Consider the following 25,576-nt stretch of genomic DNA (forward strand, 5'->3'; position numbering starts at 1 on the left):
ATGGTCGACAGTAGTTGTCTTTTCGAATACAAACTGGTCAAAGTCTCATGCCATGGGTATTTTGAGTCTCCTAAGAATGTAGAAGCAAGCCTTACATTTTGATAAGGCCCTGGAGTTGTATTTACAAGTAGCAGGGCATAATTATGTGTGAAGTGGTTAATCTTTTTGAAACATATGCCATTAATTTGCCACCAGCCAGCAGAGCATTAGGGGATCATGGTGATACCGATGCCCAGAACTGTATGGATTTCTCTCCCTCCTACACTCCACTTCTCAGAATATCATCTTATTTGTACCAGTTGAGTCCTGGCATGGCGATTCAAGGAACAGTCTTTAAAAGCATTGTTCATCCTTACTCTGTTTTTAAACACGTTGACTGATGAGCAACGCCAGTTTATGAAATCTGGCTGCAGACTGCAAAGGTCGGAATACTGCCTTAAAGCAGGAGGAGATACCTTTAATAATGAACATCCCCCACATCGAACGCATGCAGTATTTTTCCGTTCTTGCATCTAGTAATTTCAAGATACTGCAATCATAATGAGGTGGCAAATGTTTTTAGGGCCACGTGTCAGGTGCTAACTCCATTCATTGCCACAGGTCTGGCTGTCAGTTCACAGCAGCCTTTCCTACAGCACAGAATATAAAGCTGCTCTAACAGAAACGACAATTCCTGCAAAATACATTGGAATTTTTTATACTTCAGGGGTGAACTTTTGATATAGGTCTTATGCCAGGTTTCTCCAGGAGGAGCAAGCAAGAAGGGCTCCCTTTTAAGTGGCAATGGCTTTTCAGATGTGGGAGACAAAGTTTACGCGCATACTCTGGTACCTCCAGCTCTTCTGCCCTAGGTCCTCTGGTGCAGGGCAGCACAGCTAAACTGGTACCAGTTGCAGGCAGTCCCTCTGCCAAAGGCTGTGTGTGCTTGTAGCTCTTTCCATTCCTCCTTGCCTCTCTCCCATTGTGCACACCAAGGTAATATTAAACATATTCTGGGCAGAATGTTTACCCCAGCAAAGTGTGGCTTGGTAAGCAGAAGCAAAATTGATTTTTTTTTTAAAGCTGAGGCAGTATCTGCATTGTGTCCCAAGGGAATTAACTTCAAAATAAATGATGACTGATAAGGCAGAAACCCAGTCCTACCGTTCTGATTTCTGGCAAAATGCTCACTGAACTCCATGACAGCTCTCTTTCATTTGGTCTTGGTAATGGTGGTGGGATCAGGCCCTGGCTGTGAACAAAGTATCTGTGCCACTGAACTCCGCTTTGTTTCCTGCGTGATCTCTGGCCAACCATTCCTGAATGTTTCACTGTAACCTGGTTGCATGCCTACTCACTGCATGCTGGCTTCGCCATTCCTCAAGGACTTCTGGTTGGTCCACTTTGTCCCCGATTTCTTACACCCGCATAACTGCACATCACGTTTTCATTTGGCATTTAAAACAAGCTTTGCATCACTTGGAGGACGGTTTCGTTCAAGTGTGATGGCATGCAAGCAAATTCAATGCATTTCAACATTTCTGCTCAGTGTACGTGCTACCCAAATGAGAGAAATTTGGCACGACATGTTCAGGTTTTCCCAAATTTGTTGCCTATGGCAGGAAAAAAACCTTTTCAAGTTGGGTTCCATTTGTGAAACGTCATGTGTCTTTCAAGATCTCATAAAGGACAATTTCTGTTGAACAATGAGAAGAAGTGTGATTTTCATCCATAATTTTGAGTCATATTTATTATGACTTCTTCTGCATTTTTTCGGCTTTTTTGTTTTGTTTTGTTTATTAAACTTGTTTGTGAAAATATGCTTCAAAATTCAGGATCTCCAGGAATAAGGTAGCCCCAGTGTTTTGTTCACTGGAAAACGGAACCACTCAGTACACTTTGTGTAAAATGTTGAAACTTTTACCATTAAAAGGTATCGACAGTGAAGCTTTCACTGCAGTATGCCTGATTTTAATGCATCTACAGGAATTCCCAGTCAGTTGTCTATGCTATGAGATGAATGCATTTGAACCAGAATCGTTCTTTCTGCATGCCACATGCTCATCCTGTCCATGTGCCTAGCAAGGATGAGCTTCACAAGGCCTTTGGGATCAGCCTTAAGTGCTCAAAGAGATGAGGCAGGCAGCACCTACTTGTTACATGGACAGACACAAAGACCACAGAATTTTCCTAGGTCCGTCAAATTCTTTTCTGCTTCTTTCATGTCCTTATTGATTTGGTCCATTCCCTCTTCGATGCGTTCCAGTTGTTCTGATTAAACACAAGTATTTTATCCCCACAGAATGAAGCAGATGGAAAAGGACAAAGAAAAAAAAGACAAAAACTTCAGACATTCACTGTGACAAAAAACTGGACACCACATAGCAGAGCCGGTACCCAGTACCTACTTGTTACAAGGACATATGAAAAGGCCACAGCATTTCCCTAAATCTTTTAAATTTTTCTCGGCCTCCTTCATGTCTTGGTTGATATGGTTCATGCCTTCTTCAACACGATCGAGTTGTTCTGGTCAGGACAAAGGGATGACAGTGTGGAATGAATTGTATTTTTGTTTGTTTGCTTTTTGTCTTCAACAGAACATGAAAAATGACCATGTAGAACTGAATCAATAATGACATTACAATGCATTAATCTGAGCTGATGCATTGTCGGAAGGTTGTATGCCGCACTGGATGCCGAAGATGATATTTTTACTGATATGGGAAGAGTAAAACAAAGGAGGAAGATGTTTGAAATATAATTTAAACAAGATGTAGTGATGTAGAAAGGAAGGGTTATAAAGTTTAAGGTCCGGAAACATAATACAATACATTCACTTACTAAGACACCAATGACATCCAAGAGAAAGAAAGATAAAGCGTTATTATTCCGCTGTTATGCTATTATGTATGTTAATACAAGAGAAAAGGTGTCCTTCCATGGAAAATACTTCAGTTACTTACAAATCCCTTGGAATGAGGTGATTTTGGGCTGTATAATTGCTTTTATTAGTGGGTAACTGAGTGGGAGAGATGGGAGTAATGGTACCAGAAATGGTGCAAGCTGTTAAGAGCCGTGTCCAAATACTCCTTTTTCCAGAGGCTAAGGAAACCAAGACCTGCCACTTTGCTTGGCATTGGATATAAATTTTGAATCTGAGTATGGCCTCAGGGCTGGTTTTCTTTCTGGTGCAGATACTGCAAATCAGGAGTAACCCCAGCAAACACAGAGGAATCACAACCAGCACAGGAGCCTGCTGCTCACTGAAAGAGGACCACTGGCTATATGGTGTTCGTTGTCAGTGTCCTCAAAGGATCTTATGAAAACAAGCATTGGGTGAAGACTCATGTTTTCAGAGGGGTCACTTCTGCTTTGCTCCAGGGCGAGTTACTAAGCATCAAGCCCATTAACCAGCCATGTATAGACATTGTCTCTCCGCTGGCATCAGAATTTGGCTTATTTCCACCTAAGGCTGACAATGATGTAGGGTTTCTTAGTGACTTGGTAGCTCAGAATAATTTAATGTGTTAATTTGTTCACTAATAAAGTTGGGAATAAATGGCCTAGAGGAAAAAAATGCCACAACGTAAAATTATTGAAGGAACAGATCCTCTGCTGATGTAAACAGATACGGATCCAGTAGGATCAGGGGTCTTACATGGAGTCTGCAGTAGAGCCAGCATTTTACATGGGTGGAAAGCCTCACCATTTGTTTCATGAAGGATAAACCCAAATAAGTATTACACGGATGAGAAAGTTATTTGGAGTGGCATTTCAATCCATTAAAAATTATAACTGTACCTAAAGAGGCAAAGTAAAGCCATCCTAGTAAAACACAAATACATCCCCATTCCCTGTATTGATTAGAAAGAACTCTAAACATAGAATTAGACCTGAGAGGAAAGGAACTGAGAGAGCAGTGGTTATAGGAGAAATTTAATGTCATCTCTGATGTAACTGAGTGTCTGTTTTCAATAAGGGAAAAAAAAATAAAAGGCATTTTAGAAAAAAAAAGGCATCTTAGAAAAATGTGCATATTGACGTCAGTACAAAACTCCTCCTGACTTCTTTGGGAGCATGAATAGGCCTAATTTCGTACTTGGGTTTCTAATCACAATTGAGGTTTTGATTTTCAAAGCTTTCTGGGGGATTTGGATACCCATTTCCATTAAAATTAATTTTATTTAATTAATTTAATGGGAATTGGGCATATCACCCCTAGAGGGCCTTGAAAATTCTGGCCTAAATTATTCAAGCTGAAATAACACGAATATTGAACTTATGCTCTTTGTTTAATTCTTGCATGAGGCTGGACTTTGAGAAGGAGAGGTGCCACGTGGGTATTGCCAGCTGCATCTGCTCTTCAGCTATGAGTTCCCATTCTCCTCAGCTGGATGTGCCTGTCTCCTGATACCACAGATGTTATTGATCCCAAATCCAAGAATACATTTAGGGGATCAGAGTTACCTGGCAGTGTCTTCTAAAAGGGGTGTGTATAATGTGAGTAAAGGATTGGGAAGCTAATGAGGAAATCTGAGAGATACACTGCAAGAGTTCTGCCAGATAAACTGCTGAGCCAAGAAGCAGAAATACAAGGTTAAGTTGTTTTAATCCATGTTGTGATTTTACTTTTTTGGTTGGGAGGCTTTAACAGAAGCTTTGGTTCATGTTTGTAGCTGGGGATTGTCAATCTCCTCAGAAACATGAGTATGGGGTAGAAGGTGATACTGCTCTAAGTGCCCCCTCTCCTTGCTAACTCAGAGTCCTGCCTGCTCCTGCATAGCTGGGCAACACCGGCCCTTGCTTTGGGAAGCAGCTGTGGGAGTATGAGCTGGCTTTTATGCTGGTTTGTGCAGTGTGATGGGAATCGCTACATCTCTGTCGCAGGTTCCCACCTCCTGCTTGTGAGAGCTGTATTTGCAGAGCCTGGCTGGTTTTCAGGGCTCTCAGTTAGAAGAAGGCTATTTCCATGTGTGTATTTTGACACTGGAAGGGACAAGAGGTACTGACCTTTCTTCCACTAATTTTGCTGCCTGTGTTTCTCTAACCTTGGCTGGCCAGTAGAAAATGCCAGGTAAGGCTTCAGGGATCATTCCCAGACCTGATACCACTGGTGGCTTTCAGTCTAAGTGTGTTTCCTTGCTCAGATGCACATTCCCTGAAGCCAGGTAGGTAGTAAGGCCTTTTGAACTTTCTTTCCCTGTTCCTTATTCTGCCTGAATACGAGTGCTAATTGAAAAGTATATTGACATGACTCAAATATTTCATTTAAATTATAGCTCTCTCCAGGAACCTGACATAATTCATCCTGCTTCAGGATTTGTGTGTGATGCCTGTGTATTTCTGAATAGAAAAGGGACCCACAACTAATTTATCTTCCATTAAAGGAAACCTCATCAGTGTAAAAAGCCCATGTCATATTCGTAGCCCAGAAGTCTAGACAGCTGGCTGCTGCTCCTAAAACCATTTTCTAGTTGTTAATGTCATGGGCTGGATTTTTAACTGGTTTAAATTGGCCTAGTTATGCTGGCTTCATGGAGCAACACCAGTTTATACCTGTCAAAGATCTGATCTCACAGGCAAGGAAACAGATCCTTGTGTCTAACCACAACTCTTGAGGCATAAATATTAGAGAATTAACTTAATGGGGTCACTCTGGATTTGTTTTGGTCTAGCCGATATTAAAATCTGGCCCAGCATGAATCGCTGCCAGTAAGAAATCAGATGGCCATCAAAAGGTTAATTTAATATCTCTTTTCGTAGGTCTTCCCTGTTCCAACTTTGTGTATTATATTGAAGGCTTTAGGGAAACAGTCTGCTGTCATGTGCTGCCCGAACCTGTGCAAATTCACACCTACAAAGATCCTGTGTGTCCTTTATCTCTTTATTTAGATCTTGACGTTTTGTGTCTCTGCAGTATTCTTTCTTTCTAGCTACATCTATATATGTGTTTATATCATGTATATACATATAGAAACTGGCATCATTTGGAAGTTAGATACACATCAGAGGTGTTTTCATTGAGATTTCCATCATTTTTTTTCCAGGAAGCTCTGCTAATTATTAGCCCTTCTTACATATGATACCCTTTTATATCTGAGAAAGTCACTTTGATTCAAACACAGTGGCTATGTATCTTCTTCCAGATCTTAGAACAACTAACAGCATATTTTTTAGGATACAAGCAAGGGTATTTTTTAACCTGTATCGTTATATTTAGAAATAATTCATATTAAACCATAGGCAGCTGAGGGACCATAAGCTAGTCCTGCTAGCTTTATGGAGCGTTGTGGCCCTTTGCTGATGGGTCTTTGCCAGATCTTCCATAACGCCTGGCAAATCCCACTCTGTCTGACCTGGGAGTAGCTGGAGAGGGAAGCTGTAGCAAGGTCATCCCCCAGCTGCTCCTGTGCTCTCTTAGCAAACACAGCTGCAAAAGCATCTTAACACGGCGTTAGATGCAGGACCTGGACAGGGCAAGGGTGGTGTGCTCCACCTTTGCATCCCCATCTGTAATTTATACAAATTTCCTTGACTAGTGTCCAGATCTGAGACTTGGGCTTGGATGTCAGTTAAGTGCATTTGGAGGGGAACTTGCTCATTTGCCTGGATATTGTGCAAAGAAGTAATTTCCACCAAGACAATTTAAATAAAAAGAAAAAGAAAAAGAAAAAGGACTCTAAGAACACATTGTAATCATACTGCATACAAGAGGGCTGAATTTGAAAGAGAGATCAACTATTTCCAATGCTACTCGGTGATCCTATTTTCCTCAAAGGAGAATCATATAGTGCAAAGTACATTTCTAGGACAGCCTTTTCAGAAATCCTGATCCTGACCTAGCTCTGCTCTGAAAGGCGTTGCTGAGCGCAGGTACGAGTGGAAGAAGCTGGAGGGGAGTGAGCCCATGTGTAGCTGTGCTAAAAATTACAGACAAGGCACAACCTGCTTTTGGGGGGTTCGTTTGTCTTTTGTTCTGTACTACATTTTCAACATAATTAATGCCATTTTTGCTGTAGATCTGGAATAGTTTCATGTTTTGGGGTATTTCTTTGCTAATTAGTAAATCATTTCTGATTGCCATCAGCTCAGCTCATAGGTGTTGTTGGAGTGCCTCTAGCAACTCTACTTTTGGCATCTCACCGCCTATCAATTTTTGTGGTAGCTGTTGAGTAGGAATAAACTGGGAAAGGGGCCTGAGCAAGGGACTATAGTTTTGCTCTGACGGGAAGAAATTATAGTTAACTCTGTATTTACTGCAGTTATTTCTCCAGTACCATAGAAACAGGTCAGCCATAACTCATACAAAACTGTATAACTTGGCATTGCATGGTGTCAACCCTTTTGCTTGTAGGGTTGCTCAGTTATTCCAAAGTTTTATCCCATACTTCAACTTGATCTGAAGCACAGATCTGCTGGGTAGATCAAGCTGCTCCCCGTGTTCACTGGCATTGCTGGTTTGCATTTGCTGTTGGTGTAGTGTGGGGAGAAAATTTCAGTAGCCTTGATGGTTTTGTTGGGCTTATCAAAGTTATGGGTATTCCTCGATCTTGTCTTGGATGAAAAATGGCTGTGTTGCTACAATTGTTATTGGAAAAATCTCTCCCTCTCCTCCTCCATTACACAAACAGGAACAAAATTCTTTCTTTGGTAATAAACTGCATGAGGACATCACACAAAAAAGCCCTTGAAGGTCCAAATCTCTCTGTCTGCTGATACTCCCAGGTGATGGGAGTTTCCTTTAGAGGAAGAGAGCTGCCACTCTGGGACCCCTCCTATGTCAGCAGTTCAGGTTTATCTTCACATCCCTACTTTGTACTATCAGTTTCATTTCTATAGTCTGCTTTTAACCAATATGCATCCAAATATTAACATTTTTCTAAGTTAGCTATTTTAAAGACTCATTTAATGAAGCAGAGCAATTGCTACTGCTCAGTAATCCTTTGCAGCATGACAGTGTAAAGTGTAAAAATTAGAGTTTAAAGCATTATGTACTTATTTATATTTAAAAAACTAATTAAAGGAGCTTGACTCAAGGCCAGGTTTTAAAAAAATGCAAGCATTATGGATGCACATAGGGTCTGGGAAAGACTTTCTCAGTGATGGAAAAAATCTCAGCAAGGAGGATCTAACCATTTAGCTCCTTCCTGTGAGCCCTGCAGAGGAAGAACTGTGTTGAACTGGTTCAGGTGACAATACCTGGCTCAAAAAATAGTAACTCTTGGTATTACAGAGGGGCTACTCCAAAAGCCCACTCAGATTCCCAATGACTTCAAAGGGAACTGGAGGAGGCCTCTAGTTTTTATGGCAGTTCTATTCTCTGAAACAGGAGTAATGAAAGCTCTTGTGAAGCTCCACATCTCTGTGGGGTCTGTGGTCTGCTGCGCAGCCAACTGTGCAAAGCATTTAGGCAACAGGAACTAGCCAGGCTGGCTTTATTGTACAAATACCTAGCGTTGTAAAATTATGTTGATTTCTTTCCTTTTATGATCCCAAAGACTTCTGCTTATTGATGTCAGAAAATGAGCTCTGCTTTGCGTTACTTAGATCGAGATTGGCTCAAAGAAGTTTTCCTTGTAAGGTCTGTTTAACTTCAAAGCAAGCAATTTTGTAAGGAAACCTAGAAATAGAGCTTGAAGCAACTGCAGAGAGGAGATATTCTGCTTGCCGCCCACTGGAAAGATCCATGTCATGTTTTTGTCTGTTTAACACTTAATAATCTTAAGTAACTTGTGCAGTCAGCTGGAAGGAGATCACATGGCAGCGTTAGCAAATTATTTCCTTAATCTGATAATCTGCCGAGACATCCGTGAGTTGCACACATTGCACTAATTACAGAGGGTTCAAAGCCATCATTAGCGTGTTTTGCCCAATAATAAGTCCTTTATCTCTAAAATAAAAAAAAATAAGGAATTATTACGGCTGCATATGGCTAAAATGGACAAAACTCAATGAAACATTTAGCATAGTGCAGTGGTTTCAATATTCCCAGGGTCTGTAGAATTGTTAGGCTGTTTTGAGAAGCTCATACTGTACAGTCACAAGCTTAATTTACTGAACCACTTCAGGCATGACCATAACCAACGTAAAGGCTTTTAAATTGTCCGATTCTTTCCCATCGAATATCAACTAACTGCATCTCTGGCCGTACAACGTACGTTTCAGGTTTCACTGCCAGTGAGAGCTGAATACCGAGTTCCCTGATCTCCAAAGGGATCAGTGGGCCCAAGCTCAGCTCCTTGGCTCACACAGACGGTCCTTCCTGCATGGCCAGGGAGTTGATCAGACAACTTTTGTATACAGGGGTTTAGCAATAGTAGAACTCCAAAGTAAAAAAAAAAAAACACCAAAATTCAGGGTTAAAACCAAAATAAACCCCCCTAGCAATCTGTGGAAATAACAGTTAAAGAACAGAAACAGACTTTCCCAAGACTTTCCCAAGACTAAACATAAGGGAAGTTACAGGAACTGCTAAAGTTTCTGCTGATCTGCCTGTGGATTGCATTGCAAGACACCCTGGGTATTTATAGACTTTCTCTGACAATATTTGTAATTTATTTTAACTGTATAATTCACTTCTGAACCAAACCACATTATTTAGACAGATGCCATATCTGTTTCAACATAAGTAATTTCTGGGTTTTTTTTCTATATTCAGTGATAGTTCTTTTACTGTTGTTACTCAGGAAAAAACTTTCAAAGACAACAAAATAGTCTCTGTAATTTTTTTCTTGTCAAGACAAATTGATGCGACAAATTTGGTTAGGTTAAGTTCTTTTCCCTAAAGGAGGAGGTGGGGGGAAGCCATGAGACACGCACATGTAAAGTAAATGGAAGAAAATACTTTCTGTTTAGGTCTTGTTATTACTTTTTAACTCTAGTGCCAGAGAGGCAGGGACACAGACGAAAAGGGTCTGTCGGGTTCTGCAGACCATTTTCAACAATGCCGTTCCGTTGCCTGTAATTGTTGTCCAGGCTTGAGGAGTAATACAGCATTACCTCTGTAGAAAACATTTCCCAACACACTTTTGTATCATGCCACGCAGTCAATAATACTAAGGGCTTTTGGAGGCTGGTTTGATATAGAGCAGAAGAAATTTCTACTCTGTTGATTTAACTTCTCGTTGGAGATGGCATTTTGCTGTGGGTCTGCAGCAAATGAAGACTTACGGGTTTTGGTGTATGTGAGGAAGCTACCTGCTTCTTTGTAATATTATGAAGGGCAAAAATGTAATTTTCTGGAATCTATCGGATATATCTAGCTCTATCTTTGTCACTAATCCACAGACAGGGACCCATCTAAGCTCGAAAGCTTCTATATGGTCAATTGTAATGAGCTGATCGTGCCATAGCTTTTAGTGTTAAATTGCTGTTATCCTCACTGCCACTTCTACACAAAAAGCAACTGAATTTTACCCAAGCTAAACTGGTGTTACCTTCTCTTGGGTTGCATTTAATGCATGCTTTTCACTTGTAGCTAAAACAAGTGAGAAAATTACATAGCACCTGTGTAAATAATATTGGTTTTTTACACTTATGGAGGCAAATCTTCCCATTGTGTAGCTTGCTCTTGACCCGAAGCTTGCTGAAAAAGGATGGTTTGGATGAGTTCAACCTGTAGCGCGCTCTGACATTAATGAGAAACATCAAAAGTAGTACAGACTATATGCAGTTATTGCACATTCCTCTGTCAAAAACCAAAGCTACAGGCAAAGAGATTCTTGGCTTCTCATGTACACGTGTGTTTTGTGGCTCTCGTTTTCAGGATTGCACACAGTTAGTACAATACTTTGAAAATGGTTATACTTCCTTACTGAAGCAATCTGAACTTACCTCCTTGCTCATCCAACATAACCAAAGTCCTGATACCAGCATCTTTACTCTACATCCCAATAGTGGTAGCAAGGTAAGGAGAGAAGGGGAGAAGAAGAGAGAGAAAGAGATCAGTGAGGGAACACTCAGCCCTAGATATGGGACATAGGAAGACAAAAGAAAAACAGTGAAAGGAATGACAAGGCCATAAGGGGCTGGTGGCACAGTCTAAAGACCTTATGTGCCCGGACACAATACAAGGAATTGGGAACTCTCAATTGTACCGTCAGTCCTTCAGGATTCACTGGGATAATGAACTCCCGCACGAAACACCAAGTCCTGGACTTTGAGATTAAAATAATCACTTTACACAAGAGTCATTTCTAAAAAGAGAGGATTTGTCTCCAAGTTCTCTGAAGCAGGAGGAGGGAAGAAGCAGGTGTTGACATTGCAGATGTATGTTCATCCCACAGGAGAAATTTCCAAAAAATAGATATGGCACAAACATGTTTGGTAAGGAGGCACAGTGGTTTGCACATAGCCCTTGCAATACAGAAGTCAGAAAGCTTACCTACTTAGGAAATCCATTTTAATACGGGCTAATATTTAATAGGATTAAGCCATGTTTTTTGGCTCGGAGATCTAATAGATATGGGTTTGAGCCAAGCTTTAGTTCAGCCAAGAGACCCTTTAGCATCAATGGACTTCGGATCAAGCTCGAAGGCAGGATTTTTAAAACACCTACGTGCTGATCCTACTCCGGCTCCCACGGAGGTTAATGGGAGTCTTATCGCCTTTGCTGGACACAGGGCTTGAGCAAAAGCCGAGCAATTCAGAGCTCCTGCCTGCCTAAATCAGCAGCAGGGCACCTTTCACAGGTACAGTTTTCGCGTGCGTTATCATCACTCCGGGATGTGACCAGGTGTCTGGGGTTCGTGGGTGCTGTGATACTAAGCTATAGCATAGATCAGATTAGCTCCTTTTTAATTACAAAGGGGAAACTAGGTTCATCCTGCTTGGAGCAGTGATAACGTCTGTGAATAATTAACGGCCTGAACGATCTCCTGACTGCAGCATTTCAATAGCAGATGAAGTAAAGTCCTCTGTGGCTTGACAGCTTGCCAGTGGAGTTAGCTGGACATGTGCAGCAATAATATAGCTGTTTCTGTGAACATAAAGCCATTCGTACCCCTGTGAAGCAGATAAAGTTTGTGGTGTCGATTATCGCAGAGGGCAGGAGAGATGCCCACAGTTGCACAGGAACGTAAGGAACAGAAACCTGGAGTCCTGACCTTCCCTTTGGCTTTTTCAGACCATCTTCCCACTCCTTGAGGCAAATGAAGGACTTCCTATTATCCTTCCTCCCAACTGCCCTGCTCACTGCCACGGCTCATCTCTTTTTGAGAGCAGTGAAGTCTCTTTGACCACAGCTGCCCGGTTCTTGCTTGCAAGGTGCTCCCAGGCAGGCCGGCAGCGCGCTGCCCGCATTGGCTGAGCTACAAGCCTGACTCCCCGCCGCGCTCACGGGTGGGCACGCTGGTGCAGCTGGTGCTCCTCTGGTTTGCTTCAAGAGGATCCTGCTCGGTTCAAGAGGGACGCAAGATGTCTCTTGTTGTGCACTCATGCCCCTCTCTGTGCTCCTGTTCTTGTCTTTAATGCCTGTGTCACTGTAGAAACTGGGAAAAACATCAGATGTGTGCAGCCTGGTTTGTTCCCCTTGTTTTTTTTTTTAAATCCTTGTGTGAGTTGCCAGGTGGACAGAAAAAGCCTCCTGCTTCTCCCCACAGTCTGCTGAGCCCTACTGCCCCTGGGTCAGCTATCTACCGAGTACCCATTGCTGCTCTCTCTCCCTTCAGGCTCATAGTGCATTTACTTGAATCCCAGCCAGCTTTTATTTTTGCAACCTTTAGAAACTTAGGGTCCGAGGGTCATCTTAGATTTGCCTGTTTTGAATAAGGAAACAGCCTTTAATGATCTTATGTTTTCTTTAAGGCAGGTGTCAGATTTGCTAAGCACTGGATGTGCAGCAGCTTTTTATTATGTTCTTTCTGTGCTCTTGGTACCCAAGGATGTCTTACCCGAAAGATTTGTGTGTATTTTAAAAAACATGCCTCGTCTAAACACAAGGAGACTGCTCAGGTCCCCAGCCATCTTGTGTTTGAGTAAATATGGTGCAATTTGACATGGAGCCCTTCTAAATACTGGACTTGGAAACGCACAATTGGTGGTATGTTAGTTGTTGGCTTTCAGTGAGTCAAACACTGTCAGGCTGAGAAAATGTTTGCTGCTCCTTAACCCTCTGACCTTATTTCCCTGCAATTTTTAACACCTGAGAAAACTGCCTTCGTGCAGCTAAGATGTCCAGTGACCTGAACAAGACCTGTGCTGAGAGATGAATTCAGCAATTAGTCCTTATGGTTTGTATTTCGTATTAACTCCTTGCACCGAGCAGAAGAGGTGCAATTTTTTTTACTTACCTGACCATCAGTGGCATTTAATTTTATCAGGCAATACTGTATCTCTTAAGAGCAGCCTGCCACAGCATTAATACCAATATGAAAATATTAAAGGATGTGCACTGAATACACTTCTGTGCATCTGAGGTCTAATCCAAAGCATATCGAAGCTAATAAAAAGATGCTCACTGACAAAGATGAGAGGTGATTCAGACATCAAGTGACAATCTCCTCCTGTTCCAAGTTTCTATTAAGCATTATTTTTTGGCATTTTCCACAAAAAATTAACTGTGTAAAGCCAATTAAAAAAAAACATATGTGTGCATTTAGAACAGATCCAGACTTTTGTAAAAGTTCAGTATTTTCGTTGTGACTGATCTTTCAGGTAGATAGCTCAAAATCAAACGTGCCTGTAAGACAGAACTATTCTAGAAATATACTCATGGTCCAGATGTCTGAGCAGGAGAGAAACTCAGTAACTGACCCTCAGTGACAACAGACTGAGGCATCTCTGGAAGCTATAAAACCTCTTCATTCAAAGGAATAGAGAGGAAGAAACGTTTGCAAAGTGCCAGCCCAGAAGAATATTTTTACGACAGCTGATCATCAAACTTTGATAACAGGCTCCCAGAAGAGCCATGGTCACGGCAGGGGCCTGGTGACCATGCTTTGATTTTTCTGGTCCCGAAGGCTCCAGAAGGGTTCCCATCCACATCCAGTGCTCGATAGCATTAGTGAGATCCTATGTCAGAAGCCATGAATGGGCAGAACAAGTGAGGTCCATCTTGTTATGAAAACCTGTGCTAATGGTACACTCTCCCTAAGATTAGAGCCTTTCTTTCTTCCTGTGCAATGGAGGAATTTCTTAAGACCTCCAGTCCTTGCACAGGCAATCCTCTGTTTAGTTTGTTGCAAAATAAAGATTCTCAAACAATGGGATGCTTAGGGTAGTTCAGGCCAGAGAGAAGAAAAATGAATCTTTCATAGGGCCCAACAGAGTTCATGGAGAACATGCCATTTTAATCCAGGACTCAAATCTCTAAGAGTCTTCTCTCCAGAGCTACTTCTGACTCTCCTTGTCTTCTTGTTTCCCTTGAGAGGAGAATTTGGTCTGCTGGATTGTGCCATGGTACAGCAAACATCTCTCACTCTTGTCCTTTAGAAGAAAATGACACAGCATGAATTGCTTTTGTTGAGGCACTAAGCTGACAGCCCTGGAGTTCCTCTGTTTATCCATAAAGCAGGTGTACGGCAGACGGTAAAAATGTCATCTTTCCCACGCAGCCCTCAAACATGCTCAGCCCTAACTCCAGGAATGAGCAAGTTGACCGGCGTGTCCTCCCAGACTTTGATTTCCATGGAGACTGCCGTGGGCTGCTAGCTGTTTTTCTGCAAAGATCTGCCCAATTTTGCGCACCAGGTGACCCTTCAGAGCAGGAGGCCATCACTTGTGAGTTGAAAATTAATCACGTTGGATGAAAGAGCATCACGAATATAGACCCCACAAAGTTTATGAAAGTCAATGTCCTTCAACCTTTCAGTAGCACTAAGCTCTAATATTTAGAGAAAAGCAAACCAACAAGGAGTACTGGTTCGGGTTCAGGATGCTTTCTATGGAGCACGTGCCCAGGTTCTCCACTGGACCACAGGCTAAGCTGCTGACCAGAAAGACAGAACATATGATTTTAAAACTCTGGGCTTAATGCTGCTCTTAGACACATCATCCTAAGTTTGACAATGCTTCAGTGAGGACAATTTAACAGTATAACTGGGACCCTGTTGGAGGCTTTATAAACATTATCTTCAATCTTCTGTAACAGCTTTTTAAAACTTTTTTTTTATGAGAGTCTCACTCAGAGCATGTCAGCAACAAAGTCTTCACTGAAGTTTGCCCAGCGCTTTGGAGGGGAAATTTTGCTGTATCATTTCTTGTTATTGCTGTTACATCACTTAATTTCCCAAGGTGGGAATAAACTTGGAAGAGAATTGGGATGACTTCTCAAAAGGCCCATCAGTCCCTCCAGAAACAGTGTCTTGCATCCTACCCATGCCTGCTACAAAAGGCAGCTACTCCAACTTTGGTTTAGCCTGAGGGGTGATTTTCCTAACAGTATAAGGGAATGATGTATCAGATAGAGAATCCAAATCTAGAAATCCCTTTCTCTGCGTTTCAGGAGATACCCTGAGAAATAGATACACGCTTTCAGTTATGTGAAGAACACATAAACCTCCATCTCAATGAAGAATTTTTCTTTAATCGACATGGGTTATAGAATTTGCTTTTGAGTAAATTAATACAGACAATTATGTACCAGGACAGGCTGACATTGCTAGCAGTTCCCAGAGACACTAAACAGAAGTGTCAACACCCTAAAGACAAAAATGTGGTCAAAGAAACATTTTTTAGTCATCCACAGTAATGCATTTCCTCAGCTCCTGCTCCAAGTTCGCTGTCACCCTGTTAACACTGTAGTGTCTCTCCGTGCCTGATCAAAGAGCCGTGTTACTTCTCAGCCTGTTCATTCACCCTGAGCTTCAGACCCTCAACCCGTATGAATCTGTGAACCCCACCAGAATCCTGCATGCCTGGTTTTCATCTAGTGCAAGGACCCTGACTCCAGTGCTATCCCGTTGGTTTACATAGACAAAGGGGTCAAATCCTGCACAGGACAAACCGAGACCAGAATTATGAATCACCTTCCTCTGTGCCAGATATGTAGTTCTGTGGAATTACACAGATTAAAACGCTTTTCTGAGTAGAACCATTCCAATATCTAATGATGTCAAAGGGATTTTTCATATTAGCTTTGACAAGCTTTGGAACAAAATCTAAAGTAATGAATATTTTTTCTTTTATTCTTCAGACTAAGGAACATTTGACTATGATAATAATATCACAGGAAACTCACTTCCCAATCACGAATGAAGGAAGTCGGTAAAATGGCATACTGTGTGTTCAGTGGCCCTTGTAGAGCAGCATCATGAGGCTATCAAACATTTAGCTTACCATTTCAGCTTGACATGTTAGTAAACTTGACTGGAACTCCCCAGCACATAAGAGAAGATAATCCTGTCTGAATTTAAATGTACAAAACAGACCTTTGTCTGTACATGTTGCTAAGTGCTTTCCTGCTGGGCTTTCTGCAGTACCGATTTTGTTGATATTTTTTCCCTTGCTGCATCATAGCTAGGGACCATCTTTTTTTCCCACCCTACAATGACTGGATTTTCTTTAAAGGCTGTGGTGGTTCCACTGGAAGATGGTAGTAGACTCAAGGCTTCTTCCCTTACATGTGTTATTCTGCATTTCATGAAGTTGGCTCAGAGGTAAAAAGCTTGCACGAGAAAATAATGTCAGCTGCAAACTGTGTATTTAGTCTCACTTCTTCTGCCTCGGTTCATTTTTATTCTATGTTTTTGCCCAAACGTTGCACACATCATCATAAAGTACAGGTATTTATGGCACTGAGTAGCTCAAACGAGCATTGGCCAGTGTAGATGTAACTGTGTTGCACGGGTATGCTGGGCACCACAGAGCACACTGATTTCTGTAATCTGCCATCCCGGTATGTAGCTGCCTCGGGGCAAAGCAGTGGCGACTTTGCAACAGCCACTCACCACTTCTTCTTGCGTCCCCTGTTGTGCCAGGACTGAAACAATCAGCTGCTTGCAAAGCTGGGTTATAAAAATAAGCAGCAGTAACAGATTTGGTTTTCCTCGCCCATGTTCCCTGGGAACAGCAGCAGGGCTTAGTCTCCAGACTCAGCCTAGTCTTCTTGGGCAAGGAGGGCACGGTCCTTTGGAGACATTGGTTTTGTCTCCCAGGCTGTGACCTACATTTCAGCACTAAAGATGCCTCGTACTGCTATAGGGCTTCCCTGGATAGCACTCTTCTGTCTCTAGAGTGGAGCCAAGTCAGTCTGCTTATTCTGTATTTTCCTAGGATCTAACAGAGCAGAGCCAACCATGATAGGAATCCATACATATGTATGTAGTCATAATGCTTAAACATGGAGGCATCCTATTCTTGAGTAAGGAATAAAAGATTTGCTGTTTCAAGAGAACAGAGTAAAAAGCATCTTTGCTTTGAGAAAGGATATTTTCCATCTCTACCCACTAGACAGGTTCTGCTAAGCAAGGGAGTCTAATTGGATTTTTTGGGTCTATTAAATCAGAGCAGTGCGAGTTCAATTTCAAAGACACTCACCATTTGTCTTTTCAGTATAAAATGTCTCACTCCCTAAATGCTGCATTCTTTTAAAGCTACCTAGGAAATGAGGTTGGAAGAATCAACCAACTGTTTAGACAGAAGAAATTTAAAGGTCTTTTGTAGTCAATTAGTGAAAATAATATTCAGCTCATTGTAGAAGAATTCCCTTGACTACTCAGTGCTAGTTTTAGAAACTTCTCTATTTGGACAGGAAGATATTGTAGCACCTGAATAAAAGCCAGGTCCGGAGAGATGCCGAGCTCTTCCAAGAAGCGCTGGAGTCCTACATCAACTCATTGGTAAATTCGGCAGTCCCAGTTCTCCTCCCACTTTGCCATTTGCCGTGATTTAATACTGAAATTCCAGTGGCATTCACAATATGCTGGTTCAATATGTTAGGAAGACTCAAGCAGTGCATAGGTCGCACAAATACGGCTCAGGAGAGACAGGGCTGATATTTACTGATGGCTTGGCCCTGAGCAAACCACTTCCCTTTCCTGCGCCTCTCTTTCTTCCCACTCATCATCTGCCTTGTCTATTTAGATTACAGGCATTTAGGGGGCAGCAGGCTCTCCTGCCTTGCGTTTGTGGAGTTACCCATATGAGACTCTCTTCCATGTCATTGAATTGATTTCAGCAGGAGCTGCGTCCAGCATAGAGTATGGTTAGAAATGGCATGTCCAGGGAATTGAGCAGCAAGAGGGACAGATTGCTCATGAGACAAGAGCGTATTTCGGCTGCAAGGGGCCCAGATCTGAAGTGTTTGTGGAGGAGAAGCGATGCTGACGATGCTGAAAGATCCATCTGTCTGTCTATCTGTACACAGAAATTTAATTTTGTCTCCACTGGACTCCATTGATCACCACAGTCGTGATTGATTTCAAGGCCATGAAGCCTACGGCTGGGCTTGTGCTTGTTCCTGAATGTGGGACCTGATGTAATTTTCTTCCGTTGTCTCTGCTGGAGACTCCTCTGGTTGTCAGGAGTACTGGGACTGTCAGTGCTGATGACCCTGATTAAAAATGTCACCAGCTCCAGAGCCAAGGCTTGCATGGTGTCTGAAAATAATATATCTTGTCAGGTGGCAGTGAAGTTTTCCACCACCTGATGGCTGAACACTCTAAACTGAACTGAGTTTGGGAATTTCTAACTTTTCAACCCCTTTGTTAAGAAAAGGTGAAATGAAGCCTGACTGAATTGTTTTTTTCCCTTCTGGGAGTGATCCCTCTAGGCAGGACTGACCCTGGGTTCTCTTCCACAGCACCATGGAAAAACAGAGAACTTCCTTCTCCAGAGCTTTCGATCTAGGACATCTCATGAGCTTTGAAATCCTAATAAATGTTTCAGAGATACATAAAGAAGTGGCACTTACATGCTGCGGTGACTGATGCTCTATAAATAGATGTAAGTGTTTATGGAGAGGGAGGTATTTAGAGACACAGGGCAAACAGACCGAGGGCCTTTCTCACCTTCCCCACGTGCAATGTTACGGCAAGGACATCAAAGTGCTGCCGGCACGAGGCTCCAGGAGCTCTGCAGCAAACTCAGCCACTTGTCCTTGACTCCTGGTCGCCTTCAGAGGCTGTTTCCTTGGTTTATCTTGAGTAGCCTGTCTCGATGGATACTGAGGTATGGGCAAAACAGTGCCTCAGCAGCTGCTCTGCAGCGTGACACGTGGCAACTGGGGCACAGCGTCTTCGGTGACCCTCGTAAGGGGGTGAGGATAAGGGGGGACGAAGTGGCATGTAAAGCCGTGGCCATGCCCTAGAAATGTGAGTTAAACCCCCCCCCTCCAGCGTCAGACTCTCCATCACTTTTGCTCACAGCAGAAGAGCAAATAAAACGCGGGTCCTTACCTCTTCAACAAGCTGCAGCATTCGACGAGGGTGCTCTCGAGGGACTGAAAAAAGCAGAGGAAAAACCACTTAGATTTGGCAAGATCCAGCTTCCAACACTAATGCGCAGGCTCATGCTGACAGTGTGCTTTTCCTACGCTCTTTGCCTTCCCTCAAAATCAGGCCATCAGCAGGGCAGGGGTGATCTCTTCACCTTCAGCTCCCTGGCAGGGCTCGCTCATGCGGCACTGCCCACCGCGTCTCGGGGCAGCTGCGGTCTCTGAGGCTCGCGCTCCCCTTGCTCGGAACAGCTGGTGTTCCACTTTAAAAATAAAGTCTGTGGTTCTCAGCTAAGACTTTTCGGAGACCTAACTGCTGACTTTTAACATTTAATAGGTTTGGCAAATTGAAGGAACCCTGAGAAAATATTAAATTGCTGCTTTTTGCTGCGAGGCCAGTCAAATTGATGCAGACTCTAATACCTAAACTCAACTCACAATCAATAAATGCCTTAATCTAGACTAAACATGACACTAAATTTTCCCCTGGCTCATTTCATTTCTAATTCTGCTTTCGGTGTAAAACTGATGGAAAACAGAATCAGCTCTAGAAATCCTTTGGATCAGCTCCTATTGCTGGATGTGCCTCTCACGCCAAACCCAACCCCAAGTTTCCAGGTTAGCTATCGGTCTCACTTCATCAGCAAGCTGGTCGGCACGCCGCTGCATTTCTTCCAACTCATTGCGCATATCCGCGTCTTCCGCCATTTTAGCTGTGGGTGTGTTTGTGGAAGCTGCAGATCAAGGATTCGCGCTCAGCTGCTTGCGAGCCTGGAAGACAGCGAAAAGGGAAAGGAACAGTGTGGTTAGGCTCCCTGATTCACTGAATCGTGCTTAAATGTCAGTCCCATGAAAATGCTTTTATTACAGGAGTGCCCCAGCCAAACCCTTGCGTTCTGGATAGCAATTCCTATATAGTACAGAGCGCACAGGATTGTTCAAGGTCCTGCTTTGTTCTCTATTATTAATCACTCTCAAAGAACAAGGATGTATCCTTGTCATATTCTTTGAGGAAAATCCTTCCTTTTTTCTTAACCTTTCAAATGCTATTCATTTCAAAGCTGGAGACTCAGGAGGTGCTTTCTGCCACCAGAAACAGTCTTAAGACTCATTCATTCTTCTCTAGAATTAAAAGCCTTAACATAAAGGAGGTCAAGGTCAAACCTATGCCCCTTATGTCCTGTATTTCAACTGCACCGCTTGGAGGGCTGGATGCTGAGCTAATGCATCTGCAACGAAATTAAAGGTGATGAAACTTTGCAGATTTTTATCTGCTAATGACTTGTTCATCATGCTCTAGTTTCAACTCTTCAATAATATTTACAGCTGACTGGCAGAAGTTGTCTACCTGGGAGGATCTTCATTTCAGGGGAAGTGATGGCAGGACCTAACTGGTATTTTCAACTTCTCCTCAAAGTGGGTCAGATTCTGATCTTGGTTATCCCTCTCAATACAGAACAATGCCACTGAGCTCATCCAAACCAGAGATCGGGATGCAGCCCATTAATCCTCATTTGGGTAGGGTTTCTTTTTTGTTACCAATTCGAGCTAGCTCTGATTACTGAGCATGACTTGATTAAGAAAGGCGGGTCCTCCTACCATCTGTCAAGTCTTTAGAACAACAACACTGGCTTATTTCTCTGCTTGATTCAAGCATGGCACATTGCAAATTACTGCTCACTGAATGTTAGATTTGCTCATTGCAGGAAAACCTAATCCCAGGTGCAGAGGAGGTGGGGAAGATGTGGGGGACTGCAAATAAACAGCCATAAAGCAAATGCCATCAGGCTTCAGTACAGAAAGAGGACAAAAGCAGCTCCTTTCAGCAAAGCTGCTCTAAGAAGGCAAAATCCCAGGGGCTATTTTCTGTCCTGTCTTTGTGGTACATGCAGCCTTTATGAAACCAGATAAGTCAGGGCAGATCTTGGCTCTAAAATTTTAACGATAATAACGCCATTTAAATGGAAGTTATTATCTATTGGAGATGAATCTGTTCCTCTCTTCGACAGCGCTCACTGTCGGACAAGAGGAGTATGGGCTGAACAGGTACAGCTGAGGGGCAGGGAGATTTCCTGGATCACATCCTGTTTGCTTAGAAATGTATAAGGAAAGCTCCTTGCGTTTCCTCTGCAGCTTCAACAATGGATTTGCTGTTTTTCTTATCTACGAGGGAGTATGTGACCTTCATGCTTTTGCATTAGCTGTGCCCTTGCTTGTGGTTACTTTTCCTCTTTGAAGCTACAGCAGGAAGAAATCCATCCCGAAGAGTCAGCCCTGCAGCTACTGGCACGGCATCTTACTTTCATCACTGAGCACATCGCCACATCCTTGTCAGAGGGAGACTGACATTTTGTGATGGGTCACACAACACTTAGGAGCCAAAATGTCTGGAGAAGAAACCCACCCGGTTCTGCCAGCTGCATGGTCACAGTGGTGCAAAGGACCAAGCTTAAGTGAGTCGTCTGTAGTCCAGGCTGATGCAAACACAGAGCTTAATTTCATGGCTAATATTCAGACTGATATCAGGCACTTCAGGGATGCTCACAAACAGCAGTAAATAAGCTTGACAAAAAACGGCGCACTCTGAGGATTAGGAAGAAATGATGAACCAGGAATTGATCTCCTGCTGAAGAGCGTGAAAGTGTGGGGACACTCTCAAGGCCATCCCCAATGTTCCCACCCTGCTGCTGCACATCACATTGCCTTTTGTGGCACATCACGCAGCTCCAAGAAGACACTGCTCCTGATCAGCAAATGGAGCAGGCTCAGCTGGGATAGAAGGATGTTATTTCGGTAAAGAACTGCTCTCTGAACTCCTGTCCCACTTGGCACGGGCTGGCACTAGCACTGGTCACTGCTTCACAAATTGTGCTTTTTCCCAAATTGACAGAATTATCATTTAAATATTTCTGGCACAGCCTCCTCAACAGAATATCAGGATTAAGTCTGTGGACCTAGTTTTAGAATATTTTGTTAAAATACTCTCCTCTGCTGGATCCTTCGCTACACTTGTGCTGGTAGAATAACAGCACCGAGCTTTAGCAAAAATCAGGACAACTTACATGACTTTGGGACTCATCTAACTGGTATATACACCGAACTGCGAGGGGCTGGAAACTGGTGCCGCATTGTCTACCTGGTAGTATCTTACTAGCTGTAAAGTGAGAGGATGGTATGTTAGCAGGGATTTGGTCCAGTCTCTAAGCATATCCAGTGTGAGCTGAACGGTTACAGCCGTGCGAGCGAGTGAAGGGGACGTGAGTGCTGCTACTGACAACAGCAATAATACAGTCACCACAGATAACAAAAATCGCACAGAAAATTCAGTTCTTAAGAAGATTCCAGCCTGACTTTTGATGTTTTACTTATTATTTCTGATCATGAGCCAGCGGTGGTGTTGGGTGGTGCAAAAAAGCGACAAAGTGGTGAAACTTTGTGATTTTTCTTTAGAGTCACCCTTCTTGGTTAATTAGAACCATCAGTTGGCGTCTCAGTGACAGCCACATCCTATTTTCCATCAAGCTAAAAAAAATGTCAGAGGTTGTAACCAGAGAGATGTTTTGTAGCAAGTGATCGAACTTGACAGGTTTATTGAGATTGTTTGGTATTTGTAAAGCACTTAGAATGGATTGAGGAATAGCAAAAAGCATTCTTCCAGACAAGTCATTTTACATCAAGTTTTAGCCATAAACGAAAGTGCCCCGCAGCAGTGCTGATCCAACTTATTTAATAGAAAACCGTGTGCAAGAATCAGTAAAGGTTACTGATTTGCACACAGTATGATAAACTCATATATTTTGCACATGACTGGGAACAGGTTTAAATTTTTGGCAGATTTTGCGGTTTAAAATGTGGAATAGGACAGGTTAGAGATAGGATTTTCCTCGAAAAGCCCCATTTAGGCTGAAATTCCATTCCAGTGTCATGAACTTCCAACAACAAACCCTGTTATCAATAAAACCCTGTAGAGAGCAGATTTATATGTTTTAAAGGGAATTATTTCTCTACAGTAGAAATTAACAGTTTCCCCTCTATGGTGTTATATCTGGTCCTCTTGATGCATTAAAACACTGAAACTGAGTGATTACAGGAATGACCAAGAAATGGTAAACCGTCACGGATTTGCTCTCCCTGATTACTGAACAGACTTTCAAAAGCATAAGGTGTTAGTCTGTCTTGGGCCCACTGAAACCTGCTCTTGTTTTAGCAAAATAAGAAGAGAACAAAGCTATTATTCAGGACTTTGAGGAATAAATTCATTTAAAATAAAAAATAAATTTATTTTTTATAATAGCTGATACTTTGCATTCTGGTCTCATTCAAGAGGGACCAGAATTTGAATCAGGTATCAAAATCCTGTAATTGCCTTAGGAACTGATATAACTGGAAATAAACTCTCTAAAATATATGCTGTACTTTCAACATAAACTACATTTTATTTTGTCTACAGTCACTGCAGAGATGATAGATCAGAAAACCAAACTTGTGATGTGTTATGTTAATCTCTTTAGATCTAAAACTGTGATTTGCAAGAAAAAGTTGCTGCAGAAATTACAGGCACTTGCCCACACTCAGTCAATTTCTGGTTACACTTGCAATAACTGTATATATAAACGCAAGCTCAAAATTTCACCAGGACCTGGATCTTCCCATTTCAGAAAAGGGAAATCCTCTGGGTTCGCACACAGACATACATGCTGCTCTCTTACAAGGAGACAAAGCGTTGCTACAAAATACCGTGTACTTCATGTACCAAGCTGTGCTCTGTTCCTTCTAGACAACGTAAGTAACTTCAGGGACTCGGGTGACTACGTCAAATTCCCCGTGAGCCAGTCTTATACGTTACGCCAGTGCTCGTATAGTAGCGCAAAACCATTCTAAGGGTTAAGGAAAAACACAAAGAGAGACTGGCTAATGGGAACGCGCTGCCTATTATACTTTGAATTCTGCATCTGCTATTTTAGTAGCGCTCAGATGCAATAAAGAATCTCATAGTGGGAACATTATATATCCTCATGGAGTTATACTGAAGTCTAAGAGAGACTACTTACATCCCAGAGGAAGAGAGATACAACGAGTGACCTTTGAAAGCAAATATTTGCTTCACAGTGATATAAACACTTCAGTGCAATAAATACAGGAAAATGAAAATGCTGCAATTTACTGTGGTGAAGGCAACACTGCAATAAAGTGTTCTTTTTTAAGCGCTCTCCCTGTTATTAAAGGACACGTCTATTCTTCCCGTGGATATTTGTAGCCAGAGGATGACTGCACTGGCCTATTCTACTGAAAAAGTCAGAGTCGGTCAATACCACGCTTTATGCTTCTTTCTGTAGGATTGAAAGAGTCTTACCACAGTGGTGTAGCATTAGTACAGCCACAGAAAACCCAAAAGACACTTTGGATCAAGCATCTCAGGACAGATGTTGAGCCATTTAGAGCTGGATGTTGGGTTGCAGCTATTCTCCTTTCATTTCTAATCTGGTTGTCAGTAGCAGAAACACACGCTGTCGAAGGGGGAGACAAAGTTCAGCTACAGATGAAGAGGGTCATCCTTGCTCGCCAGCATTGCCTTGCAGCCTTTCAGTTGGCTCCCTGAGTGCTGTGCAAGGCACGTTCAGCCACAATGGGGCCAGGCACAAGGAGGTTCTGGAGCTGTATAGGATCCTCCTCTCAAAGTGCACATCCTTTTCCCTGCAGTACCTTCCCGGCAGCTATCACTGCCCAGCAAGGAGCTATCTAGAGCTCAACTGCCCAGCACGTTGGCCATGTCTTTCACCACCTTCACCAGCCTGCCCTAGATGGGCTTTTCACAGCTGGGTTATAAGAAATGCACTGGCATTAACCCCAGAGCTCAGTCTAGACTAGAAACTGCCTGCTAACACCAGCAAGGAACAAAATGACTTCAAAAGTGAGAACCTGCTGCAAAAGGACGCTTAGATACCAATACCTGTGTGTGTCACTGACACCAGCAGGTTCCCCCTGAAACTGTGCTGAGGATGCAATGTTCAAAGGCAGATCCCCTCAGAAAGCCAAGAAAGGCATCTGTGTGCTGCCCACAGTCGGTGTGACAAACAGCAGCTGGTGAGAAATTATTTAAGGGAGCTGGGGGCATAGCTTTTATAGATCGTGGACTCTCAGCAATGGCCCTCACAAGCTTTAACTCTTCTAGGTTTCGACTTCTGTCATCTCCATTCCACCGAGAGCTCACCACAATTAATACTG

The 25,576-nt window shown here is 42.7% G+C and overlaps 1 protein-coding gene across 1 annotated transcript in view; it reads right to left on the reverse strand.

Annotated features, from left to right (window-relative positions):
- SNAP25 (synaptosome associated protein 25) overlaps positions 1 to 20,059 on the reverse strand; it is a 28,542-nt gene extending 8,483 nt beyond the window's left edge. The window contains 5 exon segments of the mRNA XM_086626523.1: positions 2,133 to 2,250; positions 10,813 to 10,861; positions 19,314 to 19,348; positions 19,661 to 19,667; positions 19,988 to 20,059. Coding sequence (XP_086482649.1) covers positions 2,133 to 2,250; positions 10,813 to 10,861; positions 19,314 to 19,348; positions 19,661 to 19,667; positions 19,988 to 20,059 — 281 coding nt within the window.
- Between the last annotated feature and the right edge of the window lie 5,517 nt (positions 20,060 to 25,576).

This window comes from Tauraco erythrolophus, chromosome 2 (genome assembly GCF_009769465.1).
Source record: "Tauraco erythrolophus isolate bTauEry1 chromosome 2, bTauEry1.pri, whole genome shotgun sequence".
Lineage (NCBI taxonomy): Eukaryota > Metazoa > Chordata > Aves > Musophagiformes > Musophagidae > Tauraco > Tauraco erythrolophus.